The 25597-nt window shown below is 45.5% G+C and overlaps 1 protein-coding gene across 3 annotated transcripts in view; it reads right to left on the reverse strand.

Annotated features, from left to right (window-relative positions):
* The window catches only part of SH3KBP1 (SH3 domain containing kinase binding protein 1), a 424275-nt gene that overhangs the window by 66493 nt on the left and 332185 nt on the right, over positions 1-25597 (reverse strand). For all 3 annotated transcript variants that reach the window (XM_075538783.1, XM_075538782.1, XM_075538784.1), the window contains 4 exons: positions 22132-22239; positions 11234-11285; positions 3564-3644; positions 834-993 (listed from right to left, as the gene is read on the reverse strand). In XM_075538783.1, coding sequence (XP_075394898.1) covers positions 834-993; positions 3564-3644; positions 11234-11285; positions 22132-22239 — 401 coding nt within the window. The remainder of the gene's footprint in view (positions 1-833; positions 994-3563; positions 3645-11233; positions 11286-22131; positions 22240-25597) is intronic.

Genomic DNA, 25597 nt, shown 5'->3' on the forward strand with positions numbered 1-25597 from the left:
ATTCTGTGAGTTAAACATCTTAATTTGGAAATGAACAATGTCCGACACTAATTCCACATCCAAGCAGCCAACCTGCCAGTTAACAAACATTTGTTCTGCCAAGCAGAGCAACATATGCCTGAAGAAAGCCTGGCCCCTGCCCTGGAGGGTGTTGTGGAGACCCAGTGCCAGGTGCTGCTTTGCATCAGAGGGTCCCAGTGGTGAGAAGCAGAGCAGGCTGAGGGGGTGTGAGAGGAGACACTACAGGACAAGGGGCACACCAGAAGTCAGCCAAGTACCCAGGTGGGAGAGGGTGGTGGCCCATTGTATTGCAAGTCTGAAGGACAGCTGGCTAGGCACTAATGGAGCCTAAGTCACTGGGTGGGGGCAGATCCTCATTGGCAAGTCCAGTAAGCCCCCCTCCCCCCGCTCCCCCGTTTGCCCCCTCGCCTTGTGCTCACTTCTGCTCACTGCAGGGGCAAGGCCAGAAGTGACTACCTTGGCTAGAGGGTGTAAAGCAGTGGTTCTCAACCCGTGGGTCAAGACCCCTTTGGGGGTCGAATGACCCTTTCACAGGGGTCGCTCGATTCACAACAGTAGCAAAGTGACAGTCATGAAGTAGCAACGAAATAATTTTATGGTTGGGGGGTCACCACCACATGAGGAACTGTATTACAGGGTCGCGGCATTAGGAAGGTTGAGAACCACTGGTATAAAGGAAAGCTTTATGTGACCTTCTGTCTCTCTGCCCTTCCCAAGGCAGGCTCACTGGGGCCACGGAGGCTTCCTGTGTCCCATGGCCAGGCCCCCCCCCCCCACCCCAGCCCCCGCAAGGAGGAAGCTGGGAGCAGTACCTGGTGTGGGTCAGAGGCCCCACTGGTCGTTCTGGTCTTCTTGGGGGCAGCGCCCCAGGTCTGCTGAGAGAATTGGTCTTGGGTGGCCGAGGTTTTTTGGGTGGTATGGCAGGAACAGAGGGCTTCTGTAAGTCCAGTTTTGGCTCTCTCTCTGGTCTTTCTTTAAATCATTGTTTAGAAAATCACAAAGAAAACAGATAGATCCAGTGTAAGTGACAGGACTCAGGTACAAATTGCTTGTTTCCTGCTTTCAAAAACTCTCAAGTGACATTTGGGAAGTTGGAGGAGGAAGAAGAGGAGCTTCATTTATCCTTTGTCATGTTAGGAAAAAACCCTGGAGCGGCAGCTCACTGTGAGGCCCCCTACCCCCACATTGGTCTCTCTGCCTGAAATATTCTTCCAGTCACTGTCCATGCTCAGCAGACTCCTATTCATCCTTCAAAGCTAAGTGGAAATGCGACTACACCTTCTCAACAGCTAAGTCTGCTTCCAAAGACAGGCAGATGGACTGACTGTGCAGGACCCAAGTCCCTCAAGGCAGCTCTGCCTCAGTGGGCTCTACTTAGACCACACTCCCTCCTTGACACAGCCTGTTGGGCTGTCAGCTCCCAAGAACAGAGCACATGTCTGGCAATCTCCTGGAAGCCCTCTACAGTGCCCAACCTGTCATACGAGGTGCTGGCTTGGCTGAAGGCCCCTGAGATCTGCTGGGTGCAAAGAGTGCAGAGTATGGGAAGGGCTGGGAGCCAACTCAGGGACCAGTAGTCAGTTCTGGGTTCTTCCTGTGCTTTGAAGGTAAAGGTAAACTTGGCTACACAGGTGTTTTCCCTCCGGGGCTCCTTGGAGCCAGAGACATTTGAATAAAACAGAAGCCAGATCTGGTGGCAAAACTGTGCAGTGTTCAGTGAAGGCGTCATGTTTTCTGTCTTCAATTGGCCTTGCCTTGTGCACAGTCTATCGACAGAACGTCAGTGATACCAACGGGAGTACAGGAAGGAAACTTAGGTATGTTTGTGAGCTGTGATGCAGAACACATTTTCCTGCAAACCCTAACATAAATGATGCTTGGGTCTCCAGGACAAGTGTCAAAAGTTTTAGTATGCTTATTAGGTATATGATGGGCATGATTCTGCTCATGCCCACAGCATTTCTATGGGGAAATGTGCTCTGACTCAGAATTCTGGGAAAGTGTGTACTGGTCCCTGAGGGAAGAAAGAAGGTGATTTCTTGTCCTGGGCAGCAGGTTGGAGACCAGAGCACCAGGGGCCTGCAGAACAGAGGGAGTTGGGGCTTGGGTGGGCTAAGTGATAAGGAGTCTCTGGGTAAATCCATTTCCGGTTGCCCTGTCCAGGGGGCCTGCATTTCCCCTGAGGCACAGAGCAAGGAATCTAGGGGCCAGTGTTGTATGCTAATGAGCCTGAATCGGAGGGGAGAAGGTCATCACCACAGAGCCTGGCTACAAGACAGAAATGAGCCATGTGTCCTCCAGGAGGACAGGGCACCGCATTGGGCTACCACTTCCCATTGTGCCTGCTATAGACACCTGGGCTTCACCGGGAGGTTTCTACAGCCCACGAATAAACTGCTTGCTTTTGGGGGGGAAAAAAAAGAAGTGTAATGTCGGAGATTGCAATGTTGGTGAAACTTCTGGCAGGTTGATATGCAATATTAAATTTCACAATAAAATTTTATGAGGCCACCAAGGAACACCGCCAAATTATTATATTCATTAATTTGCTCTTGTGACTGAAATCTACCTGCTTTTTAAAATGGGATTTTGCTATGCCTCCTGTTCATAACAATAACATAGTACTTTTCCCATAAAATATGTGATCAATCAAATCTCAGACACCTAAGGGGGAAAAAAAGCCCTTCCACAGCTCGCAGCTTTCTTTGGGAGAGACACTCATTATAGTAGGAGTCTGACCCACAGCAAACTAACGGCTCGACCAATGAGGCATGATAAACTGCGCCCCTGCCCATGACATTTCTTGCTACCTTCAGGAGTCCCTGGGGGGGCGTTCAAATGGCTAAGGGTTAAGCTATTAATGGCAAAGTTGGCAGTTTAAATCTCTGCCCTCCCTCCTCAGGTACCGTGAAAGAAAGGCTTGGTCATCTACACAGAGTTATCTGGAGCCAGAATCAGCTTGCCAGAAACTTTTGTTTTTTTAATTTGGTTTTAAGGAGAGTCCAGGCATGGAACTACTTTTTTCAGTTGTGTAAAGTGTCCTCTGTCCCAACGTCTTTGACCCAGGACATGAGTCTTTAACACAGAGAGTATTAAGGGCCCAGTAGGAATGGAGGACTAGCACAAACCATGCCCAGCCTTCAACACTTCATGAGCACCCTGGGGTATGAGGCCCTGGGAGCAAGGCTAGGCTGGCTACACAATGGAGACAGCACATCTTGGTTCTCAAGGAACTTCTTGTCATCATCACCACTTCCGGATGCTGCCGGCGCAGGCAGAGCAGTGACAACAGAGGCAACCACTGAAGAACCCAAGGGACCACGTTGCTGGCCCAGTTGTTTTTCACTTGATGAGGCACTTTGGCCCAACAAATTGTTATATAACCTTCTCCTATTTCCTTAGAAATGGGATATTGAAAAGTAATAAAAGTGAAGGCATGATCACCAAATGCTAAAGAAAAAGTAAGGTCTCTGGGTCCTCAGCTTATCCCTGTGATAGGAAGCTTTGCCTCTGGAAGTGCCCATGAAGCATTGATTTCATACCTTTTTCTTCTGTTCTGTTAGGAAGCGTTTCTGGCCTTTCAGGAGGTATCTTTTTAAGTTCATGTTTTCTCTCAGTGGTACCTAGAGGGGAGAGAATAGTGATCAGGGAACATTTTCTCTATTCCTTTACACAACACATTAGCATTTAACTAGTTATGCAGTAAACTAAAGCCCACTGCTTGTCTATCAGCTTGCCCTAGTGTGAGATCTTATGAGTTAGTGTGAGGCTGAAAGTTATTCTGCTGGATTTTTAAATTGGTATGCATAATTTTAATTACTTATTATTTTTAATTAAAACATTTTATTGGGGCTCATACAACTCTTATCACAATCCACACATACATCAATTGTGTCAAGCACACTTATATATTCGTTGCCCTCATCATTCTCAAAACTCTCGCTTTCCGCTTGTTTTTTTTTTTAATACTAGTAAGGTCACTTATGGTGGACAAGTTTCAGCAGAGCTTTCAGACTAAGGAGACAAGGAAGAAGAACCTAGTGATTTACTTTGAAAGGAAAATTGGTCCGTGAAAACCTTATGAACAGCAGCAGAATTTTGTCCGATATCATGCTAGAAGATGAACCTGTCAAGTTGGAAGGAACTAAAAACGACTAAGCAAGAGCTGGCTCCTCAAAGCAAAGCTGACCTAACTGATATGGATGGAGGAAAGCTTTCAGGATCATGAATTGCTGATATGGTATGATTCAAAATGAGAAAAACAAGTTATAAATAGCCATTAATAACTAGAATGTGGAATATATGAAATATGAATGTAGGAAACCGTCATAAAATATGAAATGGAACTAACAAGTATCAATATCGGAGGCATTAGTGAGCTGAAATGGACTGGTATTGGCCATGTTAAACCAGACGATCATATGGGTGACTGCTGGGAATGACAAATGAAAGAAGAATGGCATCATGTTCACCTTCCAAAAGAGCATTTCAAGATCCGTCTTGAAGTCTAATGTGGTCACTGATAATAGCCATACATATTAAGGGCAGTTAATCTGATTATTATTCAAATTCATGTACCAACCATCATGCCAAAGATGGAGAAATTGAAGACCGTCACCACCTTCGGCAAGGTGAAATTGCTCAAACAAGCAGTTAAGATGCATGGATAATTATTAGTGATTCGGATATGAATGTTGGAAACAGAGTAGGTCCGGTAGCCAGACAATATGGCTTTGGTAACAGAAACTATACCAAAGATGGCATGACAGAATTTTACAAGACCAACAACCAATTAATTGCAACTATGTCTTTTCAACAACATATATAGCCACTGTACACACAGAATGAGATGGAATACATGTAGACATCAAGTAAATTACATCTGTAGAAAGAAACGATTGAGAAGCTCAATATCTTCCGTCCAAAAAAAGGCCAGGAGAGACTGTAGAACTGACCATCAATTGTTCATATGCAAGATATAGGCGAAGAGAATGAAAACAAGTTCCAGAGAAATAAATTTACAGAACTTCTCAAGAATAGATTTGAGATACTAAACACTAATGACCGAAATTCAGACAACGTGTGGAATGAAATAAAGGATGTCATACATGAAGAAAACAAAAGGCTATTAAAAATGACAGAAATGGGGGAGAAAGGTAGTGGTGTTAACAAATGCAGGGACAAGGAAAGAACAAGTGATCCAAATAGGTGGTGAGGAGGGTGTGGAAGGCCTGGTAGGGCATGATCAAGGGTAATATAACCAAGAGGAATTGCTGAAACCCTGGTGGGGACTGAGCATGATAGTGGGACAGGAGGGAAGTTAAGGGAAATAGAGGAAAGAGCTGGGAGGCAAAAGGCATTTATAGAGGTCTAGATAAAGACACGTAATATGCAAACATATTTATATATGAAGATGGGGAAATAGATCTCTGTGCATATATTTATAGGTTTAATATTAAGGTAGGAGAAGGACATTGGGCCTCCACTCAAGCACTCCTTCAATGCAAGAATACTTTCTCCTATTAAATTGGCATTCTATGATGCTCACCTTCCCGACATAACTGCTGAAGACAAAGCGGATGCATAAGCAAATGTGGTGAAGAAAGCTGATGGTGCCGGGCTATCAAAAGATATAGTGTCTGGGGTCCTAAAGGGTTGAAGGTAAACAAGTGGCCATCTAGCTCAGAAGCAACAAAGCCCACATGGAAGAACACATCAGTCCATGTAATCACAAGGTGTCGAAGGGATCAGGTATCAGGCATCACCAGAACAAAAAATCTTACCATAGTGAATGAGGAGGGAGTGCAGAGTGGAGACCCAAAGCCCATTTGTAGGACACTGGATATTCCCTTACAGAAGGGTCTCAGGGAGAAGATGAGCCAGTCAGGGTGCGATGTAGCCATGATGAAACATACAACTTTCCTCTAGTTCCTAAATGCTTCCTCCCCCCTCCCCCCACTATCATGATCCCAATTCTACCTTGCAAATCTGACTAGACCAGAGGATGGACACTGGTACAGATAGGAACTGGAAACACAGGGAATCCAGGACAGATGATCTCTTCAGGACCAGTGGTGTGAGTGGCAATACTGGGAGGGTAGAGGGAGGGTGGGTTGGAAAAGGTGATTACAAGGATCTATATGTGACCTCCTCCCTGGGGGACAGACAACAGAAAAGTGGGTGAAGGGAGACGTCGGACAGAGAAAGATATGATAAAATAATAGTTTATAAATTATCAAGGGTTCATGAGGAAAGGGGGAGCGGGGAGGGAGGGGAAAATGAGGACCTGATACCAGGGGCTTAAGTGAAGAGTAAATGTTTTGAGAATAATGAGGGCAACGAATGTACAAATGTGCTTTACACAATTGATGTATGTATGGATTGTGATTACAGTTGTATAAGCCCCTAATAAAACGATAAAAAAAAGAAATGACAAGAATGACAGAAAAGATCAAAGTGGATGTCACAAGAGATTCTGAAACTTGCTATTAAGAGCAGAATAGCTAAAGCAATTGGAAGAAATGTTGAAGTAATAGAGTTGAACAGGAGATTTCAAAGGACAGCTCAAGAACACAAAGTATTACAGTGAAATGTGCTAGAATGACATGTAAGAAATCCAGCCACTGTTAGGCCACTATGCTGCAAAGGACACATAGTTAGGCCAGTCAACAGCCCCAACCTGAGTCAACCTTCCAGCTCTCTTTGCTAAGAGGTACCAGGCCTGTGAACAAAAAAGCAGTTCCAAATTCATGACCCATCAGATCTGTGAACATTTAGTTGTTGCCATTAACTTTGGGACAGTTTGTTAGGCAACGAGAGCAACTAGAACACATTAATAAGGTGAGGAATCTTCAGAGAAGATATGGTGGTTTCCCTAAAGTTCTTCCTGTCTGTAGCTGAGTCTCTCAAGTATTACATTTTGAAATGTACCAACTAGCATTTCACTGTTAACCCTGATGGACAGCAGCTGCTCCCTGCGTGTATGCACGCTTGTAAGTGCGCGTGTGCGGGCAGGGTGGGGACTCATCGGTGGCTATGGCTAAAGGATGCAAGAACACTTGGAAAATAGTTAAAGCAACAAATTTGAAATACTATTCCTATTTATGAACTTGGTTAAGGTCTTGGCAAACTCTATAGGACCAACCCCAAAGTTGGGTGTTTAGAACAGTGACTTCGCTTTTATCCTTTCAATGACTCACTATAATTGAACGCTTGATTAGACTTGGATTTTTGTTGATTCTGTATCTGTTGTGTGTGTTTTTAAAAAAATCAAATAAATATAATGACAGTTGGAGATGAGGAAAATATGACTACTGCTTCCCACCCCCAGCAGTTTTCAAGATCATTTTGCAGAATAAGTGAGTAATTTCAGTAACCTAGGAGTGTCAGGAGAAGTCCTGGTGGTGTATGACAACAGTTTGAAACCATCAACCACCTAATGGGAGAAAAATGAAACTACTTACTCTCATGAAGAGTTAAAGTCTCAGGAACCTATAGGGGCAGTTCTACCCTGCCCTATAAGGTGGATATGAATGAGAATCAGTGAGTTTGAAGGATTCAGATTCCATCTTGCCTTGCCCCACTCACAGAGGCACATCATAAGCTTTGGTAGAAGCATTTTCAAAGGAGAAGAATCTGTCTACTACCATAGCATCTAGATCTTCTACTAATGCTAGTGTAGAAGTTCAGAATAAGACTTGGAGACACAGTAAAAACATAATCCTAATATCATGAAGAATCCAATTCCAGTCCCATTCCCTGCCACTAGAGCCTTGGACCCCTAGATTTACTGTGGTAGTTACATAATCTGGTGTCAATTTTGGACTTGAGAGGATTAAGAGTAAAGGGTGGACTCTAGTCTGTCAATTGGATTATAGCCAATGAAGCATCTGTGTGGGCATGGCCTTCTCTTGATAATTCTGGGAACTCCTGTTGTTTCTTCCTTGGAGGAGGGAGACACTTCTCTCTCTGCTCACTCCCTTGGAGATGCTCTACTGACAATACACATGACACTACATTGATAGATCCTGTACCCTGGGAACTAGAAAAGCCAGGTGGACACCCCTGCCAGTAGTGAAATGCTTACAACGCCACTGGATCCAAAGAGTTCCCACCCACTGGCCTGTGATCTTCCGGCATTCGGTGCCATTGGATGTGTTTTGTGAGTCAGAAGAGGACTTTACAGATTGGTATCAGACATATTGGCTAATATTGGAGTTAACCACTTGATCTGGACTGAGCTGTTTCCTCAATATTTAACTGCTCTTGTATATAAACCTCTTTCTTATTCACATGAGTCTCTACGAATTTGTTTCTCTAGTCTACCCAGACTAACACACTTAGTCTTCTTGATCTCCTATGAGTTACCAAGACTTGTAAGGAAAAACGATCTTCAGAGAAAATAACAGAAAAAGCCTGCTGTAATTTCCACATAATAAAATATTTATTCTGCCAGAACCACCAGGTGGCAAAATTAAGCTGCTCTATGCAAACGAGGATGGGGGTGGAGCAGCAGATCAAATTGACATCCATTTTCAGGTCTGAATCTGAAATTCTCAGGAAATAGGAAAGGAATTGGGGTTTATACTGATTTATTCTTAACCTGGTGGGCCAAAAGAATTTTTAAAAAATCATTCCTTAATAAATATATAAGCAAATCCATGTGGAAGTGTATTATAAAAATCACAACTGTGAAGGTGCAGAGCTGAAAATACCTTCACTTTCTTATTTTACTTGCTATTTTAAAAATAATGCCATTGAACTATTTCTTCAGGGGGAACTTCCCTTCACAATGGATTTTTACAGTTAAAAAGAAGAATTCTAGTGGAACATATGCATGAGAATCTAGTATACAAATGTCTTCCAGTAATTCTACTTATATTACTCAACCCTGATGAGTGAACTATGTAGAAAAATCGAACTGGCCACTTTTCAAGATTAAAAAAGAATCATGGGAGAAAGCATTTATTATTAAAAAAAATGTTTTCCCCATGGGAACATCAAGCAAGTGCAAATTTTGGTTCATCACATGAGGTACACTGAAAATTCCGCAATTCAATTCACCAAAGAACCCTGGTGGTACAGTGGCTTAGGCTGTTACTGCCAGCTCAGCAGTTCAAAACCACCAGCTGTTCGGCAGAAGAAAGATATATGACAGTCTGCTTCAGTAAAGGTCTACAGTTTCAGAAACCCTAAGGAGCGATCCTCCTCTGTCTTATCGCTATTGGGATGATTCTTAGTTGGAATTGACTCAGTGGCAGTGGGTTTGGCTTGGTCTTTGGATACATGCTCAGTGACACGAGGAGCCATGGGGAGAAATCGCCCCCTAGCTGATCTTAGATGGGACACATGTTAAGCAGGACAATCAGGTTCTCCTGAACTCAAAAGCAGTCTAGTAACAATGAACCCCAAATCCATTTGCAGGGTCTCCACTTGGATTAAGTCTCCATGGAATTCCCTCTGACCATTGACCAGCAATGTGAGTATCTTACTATCAGACAGACCGTATTGGGAAGTGGGCTAATGCAGATGCCGGTAGGTTACAATTTATTTGTTCTCCCCTTTGAGCCATTACTAAATTGTTCTAGTTTTTATTATTTTCTGTTATGTTTTCAACTGGGTTTTTCCTATGTGTTATTTTATAATTGTGTTTTCTTGTTTTATATGCTTTTTATTTTTCTGTTTTTCTCCATATGAAATCCAGAGTAAGTAAATCTTTTTAAAAAGATTACTTTATTGGGGGCTCTTATAACTCTTATCACAACCAATACATCCATCGTGTCCAGCACATTTGTACATTTGTTGCCATCATCATGTTCAAAACATTTTCTTTCTACTTGAGCACTTGGTATCAGCTCCTCATATTTTTCCCTCCCTCCCTTCCCCACCCTCCCTTCCTCATGAACCCTTGATAATTTATAAATTTTTCTTTTCACATCTTACACTGACCGCTGTCTCCCTTCATCCACTTTTCTGTTGTCTGTCCCCCTGGGAGGGGGTTCTAGGTAGATCATTGTGATCGGTTCCTCCTTTCTCCCCTATCTTACCCTTACCCTCCTGGTATGGCTACTCTCAATATTGGTCCTGAGGGGTTTATCCGTCCTGGATTCCCTGTGTTTCCAGCTCTTATCTGTACCAGTGTACATGCTCTGCTCTAGCCAGATTTTTAAGGTAGAATTGGGGTCATGATAGTGAGGGTGAGGAAGCATTAACAAACTAGAGGAAAGTTGTATGCTTCATCAGTGCTATACTGCACCCTTCCTTGTGACCCTTCTTTAAGGGGATGTCCAATTGTCTACAGATGGGCTTTGTGTCTCTCCACTCCACACTACCCTCCCCAATTCACAATCATATTTTTTTTGTTCTGGGTCTTAGATGCCTGATACCTGATCCCATCGACACCTCATGATCACATAGCCTGGTGTGCTTCTTCCAGGTGGACTTCATTGCTTCTCAGCTAGATAGCCGCTTGTTTAACTTTAAGCCTTTAGGGCCCCAGATGCTTTATCTTTTGATAGCCATGCACCATCAGCTTTCTTCACCACAGTTGCTTGTGCACTCGCTTTGTCTTCAGCGATTGTGCCGGGAAGGTGAGCAGCCGGGAAGGTAAGCATCATGGAATGCCAGGTTATTAGAACAAAGGGTTCTTGTGTTGAGGGAATACTTGAGTAGAGGCCCAATGTCTTTCTGCTACCTTAATAGAGGGTATTTAAATCTATAGTACAGTGGCTGGATTAAGAGTTTCTTGGGATTATGGCAGGGGAGGTGGGGGGAAGGCAGGAGGAAATAATGATAATGAATATAAGAAAGAAGAAAATTCCTAAAATTGATTGTGCTGGTGATTGCACAACCCTCTTTAAAGTGTTGAAGTTATTGAACCATATGGTATATGAAATATGAGTCAATAGAACTGCTGAGTGTTTTTTAAAAAGCAGTCTATTAAAAAGGACAACACATAACAAAATAAACCCTGGTTATTTTAAAGCATTTTCTGCCCAGCTTCTCTGAGAACCCAGAAATGTTCACTGTACCAGAGATACATTTTCTTGTTTCAAGAAGAACAGCAACATCTATAAAACCTGTCTGCTTTGTTCCAATCTTCATTTGCTAGTTTGGCCATCCAGTGAATCCTTTGCTCTCCCTCCCCAGCCAATCTGCACGTAGGCAAAGGGAAGGCCGCATGTGGTACTGATGGAAGAGAAAGGTACCTTACCTGCTCCTTGTTTGATGATGGGAGCCGATGGGGGTGGCGGCTTCTTGGGTCTCTGAAAAATGAATCAAAATGAGAGCACATGAGATTGTTAGTAAGGCTGGCCGCTGACATAAAGACCACAGACACTGTTCTCTAGATATAGTTTGGACAATTCGGCAAAGCTGCCCCCCCACCAAATTGAGCAATTCTCTCTCCAGGGATGTCGGGTTTTGGCACCTTTAAACGAACACTAAAATAAACGCAGTCTGCAAAACAAAACTCAGATCAGCGAATGCAGCGCCATTTCCCACTTTCTAAATTTGTAACAGCCTTCTGGAAAAGCACGCCTCAGCAAAAATGGCCTGACACCAGCAAGCACAATGGCACTCCTACGCTGAAACAGCACAGCATTTGCAATTAAGATGGAATCTGCTGAATAACCCAGTGCGCTGCTGAAGGAGTCACCAGGACGTCGCAGAATCAGATGGGCTCTGCATGGGGGGTCGGCACTAGCACCCCAGCAGAGGGCCCCCTGTGGCCAAGTTTGGTGCCCAGCCTTCTGCTCCACAGCTGACAGGCCGTTTGTGGCACTTCCCACACCCGAGGCCAGTCGCACCCTGCCATGTGTGATGAGATGGAATGAATTCCCATATGCCCCCCACCCCGCCTCCATCAGTGGCAATTTGTTTTTCTTGCCTGTCCGGTCACTGTGTACTGAAAGAGGTAGCACTGCAGTCAATGTCGTTCATCCTCTAACCCCCTCCTGAGGAGCTGTGCAGTCTCTGCTCAGAAGAGACTGTCTCTAGGCTGGCTGGGTCATGACTGGAGAAGTCATCCAGGGAACCAATCTTGCCAGCTGTGGTCTGACAGGCTAAAGCAAACAGGACCGTGGGTGGGTGGGGGCACAGCCACATAGAAATCATTAGACAGGTGAGCAAAGGGAGGGTCTGCGAGTATGAGCCATGTCACCGCTGGCACTGCTCTTCCCCTCTCCAGGCACCACCAGGCTGTGGCAGGGTCTCTTCTGCTTTCTGAAAACGTGCTACGGTGACCTCACTGCAGAGGCTGGGGCCGGTAGAAGGGCAGTGTTAGGCCCTGGAGGGGAACTTCCTTAGGGGCCATAGTCATCTCTCTACTCTGGATTCAACAACATTTCCATTCTGCACTTGAGTAAGCTAGGTGATTGGGCCAGGCTCCTTAGGGAGGCAGGAGAGCATGGTGGATAAGAGACTGGGCCTCAGAATCAGACTAACAAGGCGATGGTCTGGATGCCAGGCACCTTAGCTCAGTCAGCGAACCTTCTCACTTGTAAAGGCGCCTGCCTCCAAGTCTCAGCCTCGCCAGGGTGCTGAGGGGGCTGGGGGGATGGCACCAAGTGAGCATGGAGTTGTTTAAGTCTTGTGACAACTCCCATGAGGTAGTGACAGCTTTATACCCATGTTACAGATGAGATCATTGAGGCCACTACACCTACTAGTGCAAGGCGCAGGGGGCTGGGCACCTGGCCCAGGATGTCTGTCCCACAGCCATGCCCTTGAACACTGGGAGCAGTGCACCCTCCATAGTGTGTCCACCAGACAAAGCGCCAGGCAGACGTGTCCACGGGGTTTCAAAAAGCATGGAACTGCCTGCATTATGTTAACGCTGAGACAACACAGGCAGCTATCAAATTGCAACTACAGTATGAGCTCAACTATGTGATAAAATATACACAAGGATCTGAAGGCTGGCAAGCCATCCATGTAGAGCGGAGATCTGTGGCTTGTGGGCTTGTGGATGTCTGGGTTTGTGTGTGCGCCCTTTAGGATTCTGCTGTCTTGTCTATGTGAGTCCCAGAAGTCTAAGAAGAGGCAAGCATGGAGGCTACCCTACTGTCTCGCTCAGCTCCCCATCCCACCACCTACCTTCTTCTCCGCCTAATCCCCACCACCTCTACCCTCACCTGAGAATCAATTGTATGCTTAGCTACTGAAGTTACTCTTCTACTTCTGCCAATTAACCTTCCTGTGCCTTATCGCCCACCCCACCAAAAAAAAAAAAAAAACCCCAAACATACCCAAATTCATTATTATCAAGTCAATTCCAATTCCCAGCAACCCTACAGGACAGGGGAGAACTGTCTCTGTGGGGTTCTGAGACTGTAACTGTTTAAGGAAGTCAAAAGCCTCATCTTTCTCCCACAGAGAGGTTGGTGGGTTTGAACCACCACTCTTGTAGTTAGCAGCCCAGTGCTTTACCCACAGCACCACCAGAGCTCCTTTCCTTAGGCCCAGAGCAATTACTTATTTGAGAAACTGCCAACACCCTGTGGTCTGCTTCCTCCAAGCTAAGTCCCACCAAGGCCTGCTAACGGGATCATCCTTCCTCTCACGGGTTTGAGCATTTTTATAACCAATTTCACAGGCGCCTCCTCTCGCTGAGGCCATAGCCCCAGAGTCCTGGCCTCAAACCACAGGGCACAGAATTTTTTTAAAAAGTAACAATTACAAGTCATCATATTTTCCAAGATGACTACTAGCAAATGGGGGCTGTTTGTCATATTTGGCATGGAGCAGGCATATGAAATGAGGCAGGGTACAGCAGAGGGGCACGGACAGAGAGGATGGGAAATCCTGTATTGTCAGAAGGCAGCGAGGGAAAGGTATGACTCCCGTGTGTGCACAGGACCCAAACCTGGCCCAGCAGAAGAGCATCTGGGCATCATGTGAATTTCCTCTTGATGCCTAGGCAGGTGCAGAGGTGGCTGGGGCAGATGAAGGGCAGTTTGGGAGTTGTCTCCTCTGCCTCCCCAACCCCTCACTGACCTTGTGGGCTGCCAGCTCTGCTTGTTAACCAACAGAATGGGTTGGCACATTTTCCTTTGCTTCACTTTCTCTGGTTTGAGCTCATTGCAAGGCCTTCCTTAGATGAGAAACTATGCCATGTTTTCAAATAAGGTATTTTCTAAGGCTATTCTAGGCCCCCTGGGGTGCAGCTGGTTAATGTGCTTGGCTGCTAATGGAAAGGTTGGAGATTTGAATCCACTAGAGGCACCTTGTTAGAGAAGTCTGGTGAGCTACTTCCGATAAATCAGCCTTTGAAAAGCCCATGGATACACACCAGGAAGCCATGAGTTGGAGTCAACTCCGGGGCAACTGGAAAAAAGGTTGCTGGAAACAAGCATCAGGGTTTGGGTTCCACAGCTCCAGACGGTTACTAGCCACCTATTCAGGGGGCAGTGGTGACTTTTAGTTCATTGCTATGGGAAGATGGCAGTGTGAATTACAAAGACAGGCTGGGTCAAGCTAGAGCCAAATATGAGTGTGGAAAACAAAACCCAAGAGAAAGGTCCCATTTCTCAATAGAAAGACATGAGAAGATCACTCAGTTGATCCCCCCCCCCCAAAAAAAAGACCAACTGGATGAAGCAAATGGGACTGCAGGGAGTAAGCAGGAGGCCAGCACTACCTGTGCCAAACCGATCAGCTCACAGAGCTACTTGGCCACAACAAACCTGTCTGCTCAGGCAAGGCATTGCAAGCAGGCCCTCTGAGAGGCACTGAATTCCAGCCCTTCTTTTCCTCCAGTTCTGCACTCGGCTGGCTTTAGTCTGCTTGATTTACAGGTAAACTTTAAAAAACAGGATTAAAGCTACTAGTGATCACAGGGGTCCTCACGAACCCAAACCAAACTCACTGCCATTGACCCTATAGGACAGGGTAGAACTGTCCCCCATCCCCAAGTTTTCAAGACAGTAAGTCCTTACGAGGGTAGGAAGACCTGTCTTTCTGTCTTAGAGAGGCTGGTGGTTTTGAACTGCTGACCTTGCAGACCAATGTGTATGGCAGAGAAAATAGAAGCCTTGAGGGCTGTGTCAACAGCTTGTTGGTGGCCAAAGTGAAGCCAGGGTTCACACCTTTCGGTGTCCAGAATGGGGCAATCCCTTATCAACAGTCTAAGGGGGAAATTTTCCTTATAACACAGAGGCAATGTGCCCACATTTCTGTCTTCCTGGGCGAGTAGATGGCCTCAGGCTCGAGAGAGAGAGAGAGAGAGAGAGAGAGAGAGAGAGAGAGAGAGAGAGAGAGAGAGAGAGAGAGAGAGAGAGAGAGAGAATATGAATATGAATATGAATGACTATCGGTGTGTGGCACTGTTGCCTTACACAGAGATGCAGATATGATCCTTCAAAAGAGACCAGGAAGAAAAGGAATCTGAGTTTTCTGAAGCGAGGACAGCAAGAGTGAGGGTAAGCCCTGCCTCCTGCGGAAGGTTATGGTTGGCCAGTCCCAAGCAGAAGAACTCATCAACCTTTACCCTTATGCTACTTTACCCCCAGTGGTCTGGCCCCGAGATCAGGTGTGTTGGAAATCCCTAGAGGAGGCGCTCCTTGGTAGCTGGGCACCTTCAGAAGGCCGTGACTCTGAGCAGTTCTGAGCCTTGGGAACATATCTCCCACATATCTAGCTGCTGAGTTCTTTAGACATGTCTGTGGCCTAGAAATGGAAGCTTCCTGACCAGAGCACCCCTCACAGTCTAGAAACATGCAGAGAGGCTTCCACGTTGCCTTCTCCCCCTCTCTCCTGCAAGACCAGCCACACACCTTTGAGATGGGAGGCTATCTATACTGAGGGAGAGGACAATGCCTTAATGACCCCAGGGATTACAGAGTCCCTAGAAACTGCCTGCCTTGTCACCAACATGAGAGGCTCCCAGAAGCCACTGCAAAATGTACCTGGAGAGGGGTTCTCTAGGTTCCTCTTAGCATCTGGCCTGGTGGCCAATATCCACGGTAGCCCTGTCAGCTAGGCCCATTCAGACTGGCGGTGTTCCGTTTCTTCTAAAGATGCTCTCTCACTTTACTCCCTTGGCGTCCACTTCATCCAGCTCACCCTGAAAGGGAGGTCTCTCCTTCACTGTATACCCAGACCCCACATCTGGATCGGAGGACATGGGCCTGCCTTTGACTGAGAAGGGGAATCTGACAAGAGGCTGGTTTCCCCCTTCTCCTCCACTCTTCTTTCCCTTTTACACGCACACAAAACAGATCAGCAAGGAAGAGAAGAGGGAAGAGATGCAAGGGATGGTACTCACTCCAAACTCATGGCCATCAAGTCAATTCCAATTCACAGCGACTCCACAGGACAGGGCAGAAACTGCCCCTGTGGGTTTCTAAGACTGTAACTCTTTACAGGAGTAGAAATCCTCATCTTTCTCTCAAGGATCAGCTAGTAGTTTCAAACTGCTCGTCTTTCAGATCACATCCCAATCTGTAACTACTACACCACCAGTACTCCTATGGTACATGTGAGCACCCAATAACCAAAGGGCAAGTGATTCCTGAGCCTCAACCATGTTCTGTGCACTCTGTCAGCCTCGGAGGGAGAAATCTGGGGCAATGGCTCTTCCTTCAAAGAGATGCAGTTCAGGCGGTGCAATGGGACAGGCCAACTTCAGGCCAGAAAATATGAAGTGAAGTGCTCACTTGGGCTAATACAGCTGGTAACAACAGAGGCATGAGGAGGAGCACCACCCAGGCCACTGCTAGGAAGCCCCACTGTGGTTTGGTCTATCAGCCACACCTGACTAATATCAATGCCTTGCTACTACCCATCTCTCTTTACTTGAAACCACCCATGAACAGGAATGTGCAGATCCTTTAATAGGTAATTCCCCCGCCACCCCCACAACACACACAGAATTCCTTATTAGAAGCACCCATTTCTTTTTTAAAAAAGCAAAAATCAAAAGCCATGGCGACACAGTGAGTTATGTACTCAACTGCTCGCCACAAAGTCAGCAGTTCAAATCCACCACCTGCTCCATAAAGATTTCAAGTCTCAGAAACCTCAAGGGGAAGCTCAACCCTGCACCATAAAGTCGTTATGATTTCAAACTGACTTGATGGCACCAAACAACAACATATTTATTGAGAAGCTTTAAAAATGAGAAAAAATCCAGTGTCTGTTACTATCAAGTTTTCTCCGAATCATGGTGACCCCGTGTATAACACAGCAAAACAGAGCTTCATCCTATGCCATCTTCATGATGGTTGGTATGCCCAAGCCCTCTGTTGGGTTACTGTGTATTTTGAGTGCCTTCTAGTCTAGGGGGCTCACCTTTCAGCTCGAGGTCAGAAAATGCTCTGCTGTCATCCGTAGGGGTTTCACTGGCTACTTTTTGGAAGTAGATGGCTAGGCCTTCCTTTCTAGTCTGTCTTAGTCTGGAATCTCTGCTGAAACCTGTCCACCATAGGGGAGATTCTGCTGGTATTTGAAATGCTGGTGGCCTTACAGCCACATGTAGCCCTCCACAGCACAACCAAGTGACAAACCAGTAGTGAGGGGTAAAAAAAATCGTAGTTCTCAAAAGGCTCAGGGATATAACTAGGAACAAAGAAAATCTTGGCTAAGAGGAGGTTTAATCAACTAGGCTGTCAGAAGGTGAGAACTAAGAAGCTGGTAAAGGGCCAGGAACTTCCTAAGAACCTGACAGAGAGAATGCAGTGGGAGTTCAGCCAGCAGAACTCACGGCACATTAGCCATTGTAGGATGTAAGCAAGACAGTAAGCCCCCACAACACACACAGTAAGCCTTTACTGTCCAACTTTGGAACACACACACACACCAGCTGAGTGATCCAGAAGGGTCCCAAGAGGCTGGGTTGGCATGCTACCACAAGTGAGAAAGTTGGAAACCCAGTTGATGGTAACACAGTGTATCTGGAGTGTGGCTCTGACCAGGAAGGACCAGACAGTCATGAAACGGAAGAAAAATAGCGCACTGTCTGTCGTCTGGGCTTAGTGGAATTCAGAGTACAGCTCCTCTGGCAAACTTTTCCCTCTGGCGTGGGGCCTCTTTAGCTCTTACTTCTTCAGCACAACTTGTTCTTTTGGGTTGGCTGTTCTGCACTCCCAGGAAACATCAGAGAAACATAGTTTTTAGTAAAATCTAGCTGATAAAGCATGAGAAGGAGCAACTGCCCAGGGCGGACAGACCTGGGAATTCCAGACAGGCTGACATATTTTGTCTTGCTGCAATTAGTGAGTGGGTGGGCTAGCTTATGTACCCGGTAAGTCTCTGTGACTTGGCAATGGAGAACATATTTTGTACTTATAGTGACATCTTCCCGGGCAGGTTTCGGAGTCCTTGAGGCTGATAGACCCGATGTGGTGGAGCACTCAGCAGGGACTCACTTGTGTGTGCCTCAGCGCAGCCTCACCCCCATTCCCCAGGCTACAGACCCTGCAGAGCATTCCATGGCCACGCCTTCCATGAGTACCTTCTATTGAGAACTAGAATCTTCTCTCTCATAAGAACTGAAGCTGGGATCTGTAGTGAAAGTCCTGCACTGTCTCCCAGGGCATTAAAAATCATTTTATTGGGAGCTCTTACAGATATCAGAACATTCCATAGTTCAATCACATCAAGCAATATTGTACAGTTGCTACCATAATCAGTTTCAAAAATTTTCCCCCGTCTTTCACGGGATTAAAAAAAATGTTAATGGCAGTTAGAAGTTGTTGCTGCAGTTCTTGAGAGTTCCATTCCCCAGTGCCCTTCAGTGATTATGACAAAGCACACCCACGGCTGCATTCAAGCTCCCAGAACCTTAACTCTTTTGAGTTGGACATTGAACTTTACTGTCAAGGCTCAAGAGAAACAGGCAGTCATTGAATTTTGGTTCACTTTCAAATAGCTTATGCAACTGCTCTCAAACCCATACCAGCAGAGGGACTAGGACTCTCCAGGAAAATCATCAGGAAAAAACTCACAGCCATTGAGTTGATGTTGATTCCAACTTAAAGCAACCCTACAGAATAAGGTAGACCTGTCCCTGTGAGTTTCTCACACTTTAACTTTTTTACAGGAGTAGAAAGCCTCGTCTGTCTTTTGTGGAGAGACTGGTGGTTTTGACCTGCTGACCTTGTGGTTAGTAGCCCCATGAGTTACTACTACACTAAGCCCCAAATAACTTGTCCTTTTGGTGAGGAAGAACCTGATGATGCCTCAGAAAGAAATGGCAAGGAATTCCACAGGCCTCATGCTAGCCACTGGAAACCATAACACAACGGCTTCTTCCAAATTCTTTGGGGTGGCCCACTGATTCGGGGAGGCCTAGTTGAACGAGATGTCGGCCCTCGTCATCACAGATCATCCTCTTTGCTGAGTGAACAACTGCAATCCTGCCCTAGGCAAGAAGAAATGGCATCTATTTGAAACACAATGATGTCTTAGGCTCTACCATCCATGTAGTAACTTTGTGTTAATGATTCTGATCCTTTTCACACCATCAACTCAGCAAATGACAGCTCTGTCTCCTATCACATTGTCATCAACTCACCAACACTCTGGGTTCAGCAATATAGGCTTGTCATGCCAAGCTGGTTGGCTGACTGTCTAGTCTATTGTTGACAGTTGTCAAGAAGTTGATTCTCACTCATGCTGACCCCCGTGTATGCAGAGTCCGAACTGCTCCAGAGAGGTTTTGGTGAGAATTACACAGCAAATGAGGTTCCCATTTGATAATTTCCACATAAATTATCCAGTGGCATTTGTTCCATCTTCCACAATTTGTCAACAGTCTGTTAAATGGCATTTTGGTTGTTCTGCTTCCAGTGCTCTAGTTTCCCTGCCCCCTTACTTCTCATCTTTGGTTTAGAGTCATTACTGACCATTTAGTCTTCTATCGATGGTGACACCATACTCACAGCCTCTATTTTGTGTGCTAGTCTGTTCCGTACATTTTCAAAGGCTGGGACCTTTCAGAAGCAGAACTGCCAACCAAACTGCCAACCCTGCACAGTGAACAGGTGAACCAAACCCACAGCGCTCCAGTCAATTCTGACCCTTAGCAATGCTACAAAACAGAGTAGAACTGGTTTCATAGGGCTTCTGAGGTGGTGACACTTATAGTCTTGTTATACAGGGTAGATTTTATTTTTAACAGTGTAAATATTTATGGAAGCAGACTGCTATCTCTTTCTACTGTCGAGTGGCTGATGGGGGTCAAACCACCAACCTTTCTGTTAGCAGCTCAATGCTTAGTGGACTGTGTCACCAGGAATTAAAGCAGGGTGTCATACTTGAGATTTTATGAAATGATAGGTCACATTAGACAATTACTCTTCAGCTGTTGGGATTCCTTTGTCGCTTCCCTGAAAGCACACTTTTAGGGCACCTTTGCTTAATTGGGCAACGGCTCAAAGAGATGGTCTTTCTCCCTTAACATAAACTCACTGCTCTCTAAGGTTTCTATTGAACCTTTTAGGTTGTTTCTCTTGTCAATTTGATCCCAAAGAGACAGAACATTTCTAATAAGCTCCCAGGTGATACTGATGTGGGTTCTCTGATCACACTTAAGTGTCAAGGGCCTAGAAAACACTAGGAAGCAGAATCCACATTCTCTGGACTCCAAATTCAGAATCCAAGAGAGGAAAAGCAGGTGTGGAACAAAACAGCCTTTGGCCAAAACAATTGGAGGGCATGTTAAAAAGTATCGCTGCAAAGTAACAGAAAACATTCAACAAAAATATCCAAATGCAAAGCTGTTGTTTCTAAACAAATCTTCCTTTGAGAGCTATATACTTCTGACCGTTCTAACCCTTCCCAAAGAATTTTCCACTCTTTAAATTTACACCACGTAAAAACTGCAGCTTGAGGGACCCAAATCGTGCTCTTTTCAATGTTCTTTAATTTGGGGAAACAAAAAGTATGACACGATCAGAGCTGTGATAGGTGGTGTAAGGTTTCCCAAGGATATTCTCCAAGGGTATCCCTTGTTACCCTCGAAGAATAAGCAGGTATATTGTCATTGTGATAAAAAAAACATGGTACAATCTTCCTGGCCTTTTTATGACCAACACGGTTCTCTATGGTCTTAAAATTTCTTCTTAATGTCACGATGATGGTCCTGCGTCCTTCAATGAAATTGACCAGGATCTCCCATTGGAATCCTCCTGCTGTGCCCCTCCCAAAAAAAGTCACCATGACCTTCCGAACTGACCTCGCTTCCTTAAATTTAACTGGCCTGGCACATCCCTTTGGAAACCACTGTTTTGACTGGACTTCTTTTCTTGAAGGCACCCAAAGGAGACTAAGCCAAGTGTAATACTGCGCATACTTGTCTGCAGCTGTCCATGGATCACAGGGATATGTTTAAAGCTGGTTTGTTTGAATACAGCCCTGCATGTATGCATTGGAACCCTAGTAGCAGTATTTTGGGACTTATCTATCTTCAGACAAGAAAGTTTATCAGAAAGCCTAAAAAGGTGTGGCCTTAGACTTCAAACCAATCTAACCATTTGTAGGCATAGTCTTGACAAGCTGGGGACACCATCTATCTTCTTGAACAATGCCATTCATTCATCTAAGCAGTGCACACACCATCAGATGCTTGTTTTGTATCCTTGGCAACCAATCTTCCAGTACTATAGCTCTCGTGCCTACACCTCAGCTCTGTGGAGGTGGTGATGCGTCAAGGTCATGCTCAGCATGGTGCAGGAACAGAGCCTCCAGAGGTGGCTACGGAGAGGACCCAGGCCAGGCCAAGTGGGTAAAGTTATGTGAAAACCTGAGTGAAGAGCTTGGTGGGGTAGAATTAGATGGCTAGGAGCAAGCCATCAACATTTTACATTTTAAAGCCCATCTAACTTTTCAATATTTCTGTTTGTTTAGGTGCTTACATGTGACAGATACATACATTATTGTTAAATATATTAGTATCACCTGACAGGAGAAAACTGGGCCTCATGAAGGTTACTGGACTTGTACACAGCCACAGTACAGGTAGAGGGCAACTCAGGGTGAGAATCTAGGCCCACCTAGGTCAAATGCCAGTGCTCTTAAATATTCTACCCAACTCCCCTCAGCCCAAGTCCCCTCCCAGGAGCCACGATACTGACGACACGGACTGCACAGAGATCAAAACCATGCACTTACATTGCCTTCCTTTTCAAAGTCTGGTGGGAGTAACTTCACAAAGTTATCAGGGAACACGCCTCGCCGGCCATTGAGCTCACCTTCCCACCAGCCGATGTCAATGCAGTCCTGGGAAACAGGAGAGCAGAGAGTGAGAAATGGGGGTAGGTCCCTTCCACAGGGTCAGAGCATCTCTCTGCGTGGGTCCTTTCCAGAGACACCTGACATTGCTTTTCTAGGAAACAGGAGGAAACTATCAAAATGACAATGGTTACTAAAATTACCACGCCCCTCCCCCCCCCACACACACCGTCAAATGGAAGAACGCGAGCTTAAGTGCGTGGGAGCTGCTGGCTGGGACATAATGCAAAATGCTGCTTTTAGATGTCGCTAAAGCAATAAGGTCTTTTTAAAGATAGGAGTATGTGTATTTTCTTAGTTTTAAATTTACTGAAATAAAAGGATTTAATTGACTGCAAATTGAGCTTATAATGATCGCATGCACAAATCTCCTTTTAGATGAGCCTGGCACAAAGCTTGCTCGAAAGAAGAAGGCCTTAGCAACAGTCAGCCAAGCACCAGAAAAACCATAATTCAGGCACCAGCCTCCTTCCCCTTCTGATGCTTATGGGACACAGATGTCACCAGGCCAAGATGCCCCCCACCCCTTGTACAATTTAGTTTGCTTATAAAATGAATGGGGAAAGCGATTCATTTTTCTAGATTAAACCTGCCTCCCAAAGAATACCCCCTACTCTGTGACTCACTCTGTGGAGCCCCTGCTCTATGCTGGCCGTGAGCCAAGTATCAGGGAAGAAGCAATAAACAAGACTGGCACCTGCCTTCGCCTTAGCAGACCACCCCCAGCCACCTCTTCCTGGGTTTAATGGCTGGCTCCCTGCTTCTCCTGAGCATTCAACCTCATGCCACAAAAGGATCTCTATCTCCCCTTCCCGACCTCCCATATTCACTTGGTCCTCCAATGCCAGGGGTGCTTTCAAGTTGATTCGAACTCACGGTGACTCCATGTAACAGAGTAAATCTACCCCTTGGGGATTGCAAGCCTATCATCTTTATGGACTCACACTGCCACATCTCCCTGTGAAGCTGCCGGTGGATCTGACAGGCTTTGGTTTGCTGCCGAGCTCCTTAACCATTGTGCCACTGCCACTTGGTTAGTTGCTGTCGCGGAGTTAGTTCCAACTCATCGCAGCTCCATGTACAACAGAATCAGCACTTCCCTGTCCTGGGCCGTCCTCAAGGTATATGTGAGGCTTGAACCCACTGCTACAGCCATCCCGTTGAGGGTCTTCCTCTTTTTCACTGACCCTCTATTTTACTAAGCACGATGTCCTTCTCTACTGTGTAGGAGGGTCTATATCATCTACTTTTATATCTTACTAGTGGCCAATTCTACTTCTAGTACCCCAACTCTGAGCTTATCTGGTATCTACTGTAAATCTCACTCGGCATCTCTTCCTATCCAGTGTTTATACATCACACATACAATGGCCCAGAGTACAAATCCACTCCCAGACGTATGATCAACAACTTTCACCTGAAAAACAAAAGAAGCGAATGCTTTCCTAAAACTGTTAGTGGCAGAAAGGATTTTCGAAGTTACACCTGGAGCAGGAAGAGGAAGAAGGAAGTATCATGCTCAGGGCCCATGGAGTGATGGTGGTGGTCCTCCCTACCCCCAATGGGACTGCGCTGGGGTCTAGTTGTGAGTCCCCTTAGTGTCAGTCCTGAGAGGGTCCCAGAATATGTGGCTCATTAATTGGTCCTTGCGAGTTCAGACACTGCAGCAAGGCAAAGAACGAACATATCTGTCTTGCTCATGATTATACCCCCAGCATCCTGAACAAAGCCTGATATAATAAATACATGTGGAATCAATAAAACTCGGACTCTGAGTTCTATGATCTTCTGCCAGCAAGTACTTTGATCACTGCCAGGACCAAGTAGCCTTTTTCTAAGCTTGGGATAATCCTACATACGTTAACACAAGCTCTACCTCACGTGAAGAAGTCAGTGGGCAACAGCCCCCCTTTCCCCTTTCTGTTAGAAAGACAAACTGAACTCAGAAGAGAATGGGGATTCTGAAAATTGGTCCCTATCACAGACAACAAATTCCAGTTTCAAACACCAAAAGAAAACTTACCACACCAAATACACTTGAAGCATCAAGTTCAGATTTACCTACTACACAGAGAGTTCAAAGGACACCCAACATGAGAGAATGCTGATCTTTCTTGGAAAATGATGAGAATCCAGGAGGCAGTCTGGTCCTGACTATGTCACATTATCCCAGAAATAATTTGTCATCAGTTCCCTAAAGATGGTAGTCCCAAATAGAATGTAATGGCTTCTGAAGTTCTTCGGAATCCTGAGATGTTATAACTGTCAGCAACAATAGCAGAGTAACAGATGGAGGCCGCGGGGGTTAGAATTCCTTGAGCCTTGGAAATTAAGTTTCTCAGTCCAAAGGTACTCCATCCAAAGAAATGTCTGGTACAGATTTCACACTTTTTTCTTGTCCTCCTCATCTGCAGAGCCCACTTAAAGTTGACCTTTTGGAAGATGACTAGGATGAAGGCATTCCCTTGTTCTGAAACACTCAGTATGGTATTAATGTATACCTCATGACATTGCATTCAATTAAGATGCATTAAAATAGCACAGTACATTTACATTCCTCCTTTAGGTATTGCATTGCTTCCAGACTAAGACAGACTTGGAAGAAAGGCCTAGTGATAGTTCCACTTCTGCAAAGCAGCCAGTGAAAACCCTGTGGATCACAATGATTCACAATCCACAGCTGACCTTGGGGATGGGGCAAGCCGGGGCAGTGTTTTGTCCCATTGTGCACAGGGTCGTCATGAGTCAGAGTCGACTCAGCAGACGCTGTTAACAATAACAACAGTTAGACAGCGAACGTGAACTATGAAAAACATGGTCTCTATCCTCAGGGAGCTTAGAAACCTATGAGAGAGAGAGAGAGAGCGAGAGAGCGAGAGAGCGAGAGAGCGAGAGAGCGAGAGAGAGAGAGAGAGAGAGAGAGAGAGAGAGAGAGAGAGAGAGAGAGAGATTATAAGACAAGGCCCAGTTGTACCAGTGCTCTAGTACCAGAGAGGAGGGAACTATTAATGGCTTTCAGCAGAATCACAAATAGGTATGAAAAGTTTGCATCTTTGAGACTGACTCTCCTCCTACATTCACTTAAGATGATCTGATCTAGAACTATGAGCACACAAGGCACTCAACTTTTGTCGAGTGCTACATTCTCTACCGTCCAGCCCCAATTTTCTATGTGTTGCCAATCCATGCCTCGCCTTCCTCTTTTACGCAAGCAGTAACCCAAGAACCACTGAAAGGATGCCTTTTGGCTTCTGTGTGTGACAAAAAAAAATACAGACAAAATCAAATAAGGCAAAGCACTTCTAGAATATCAGAAACCATGCAGCACTACTGGGATGGTGGGGGG

The sequence above is a fragment of the Tenrec ecaudatus genome, chromosome X (assembly GCF_050624435.1).
Source record: "Tenrec ecaudatus isolate mTenEca1 chromosome X, mTenEca1.hap1, whole genome shotgun sequence".
Taxonomy (NCBI): Eukaryota; Metazoa; Chordata; class Mammalia; order Afrosoricida; family Tenrecidae; genus Tenrec; species Tenrec ecaudatus.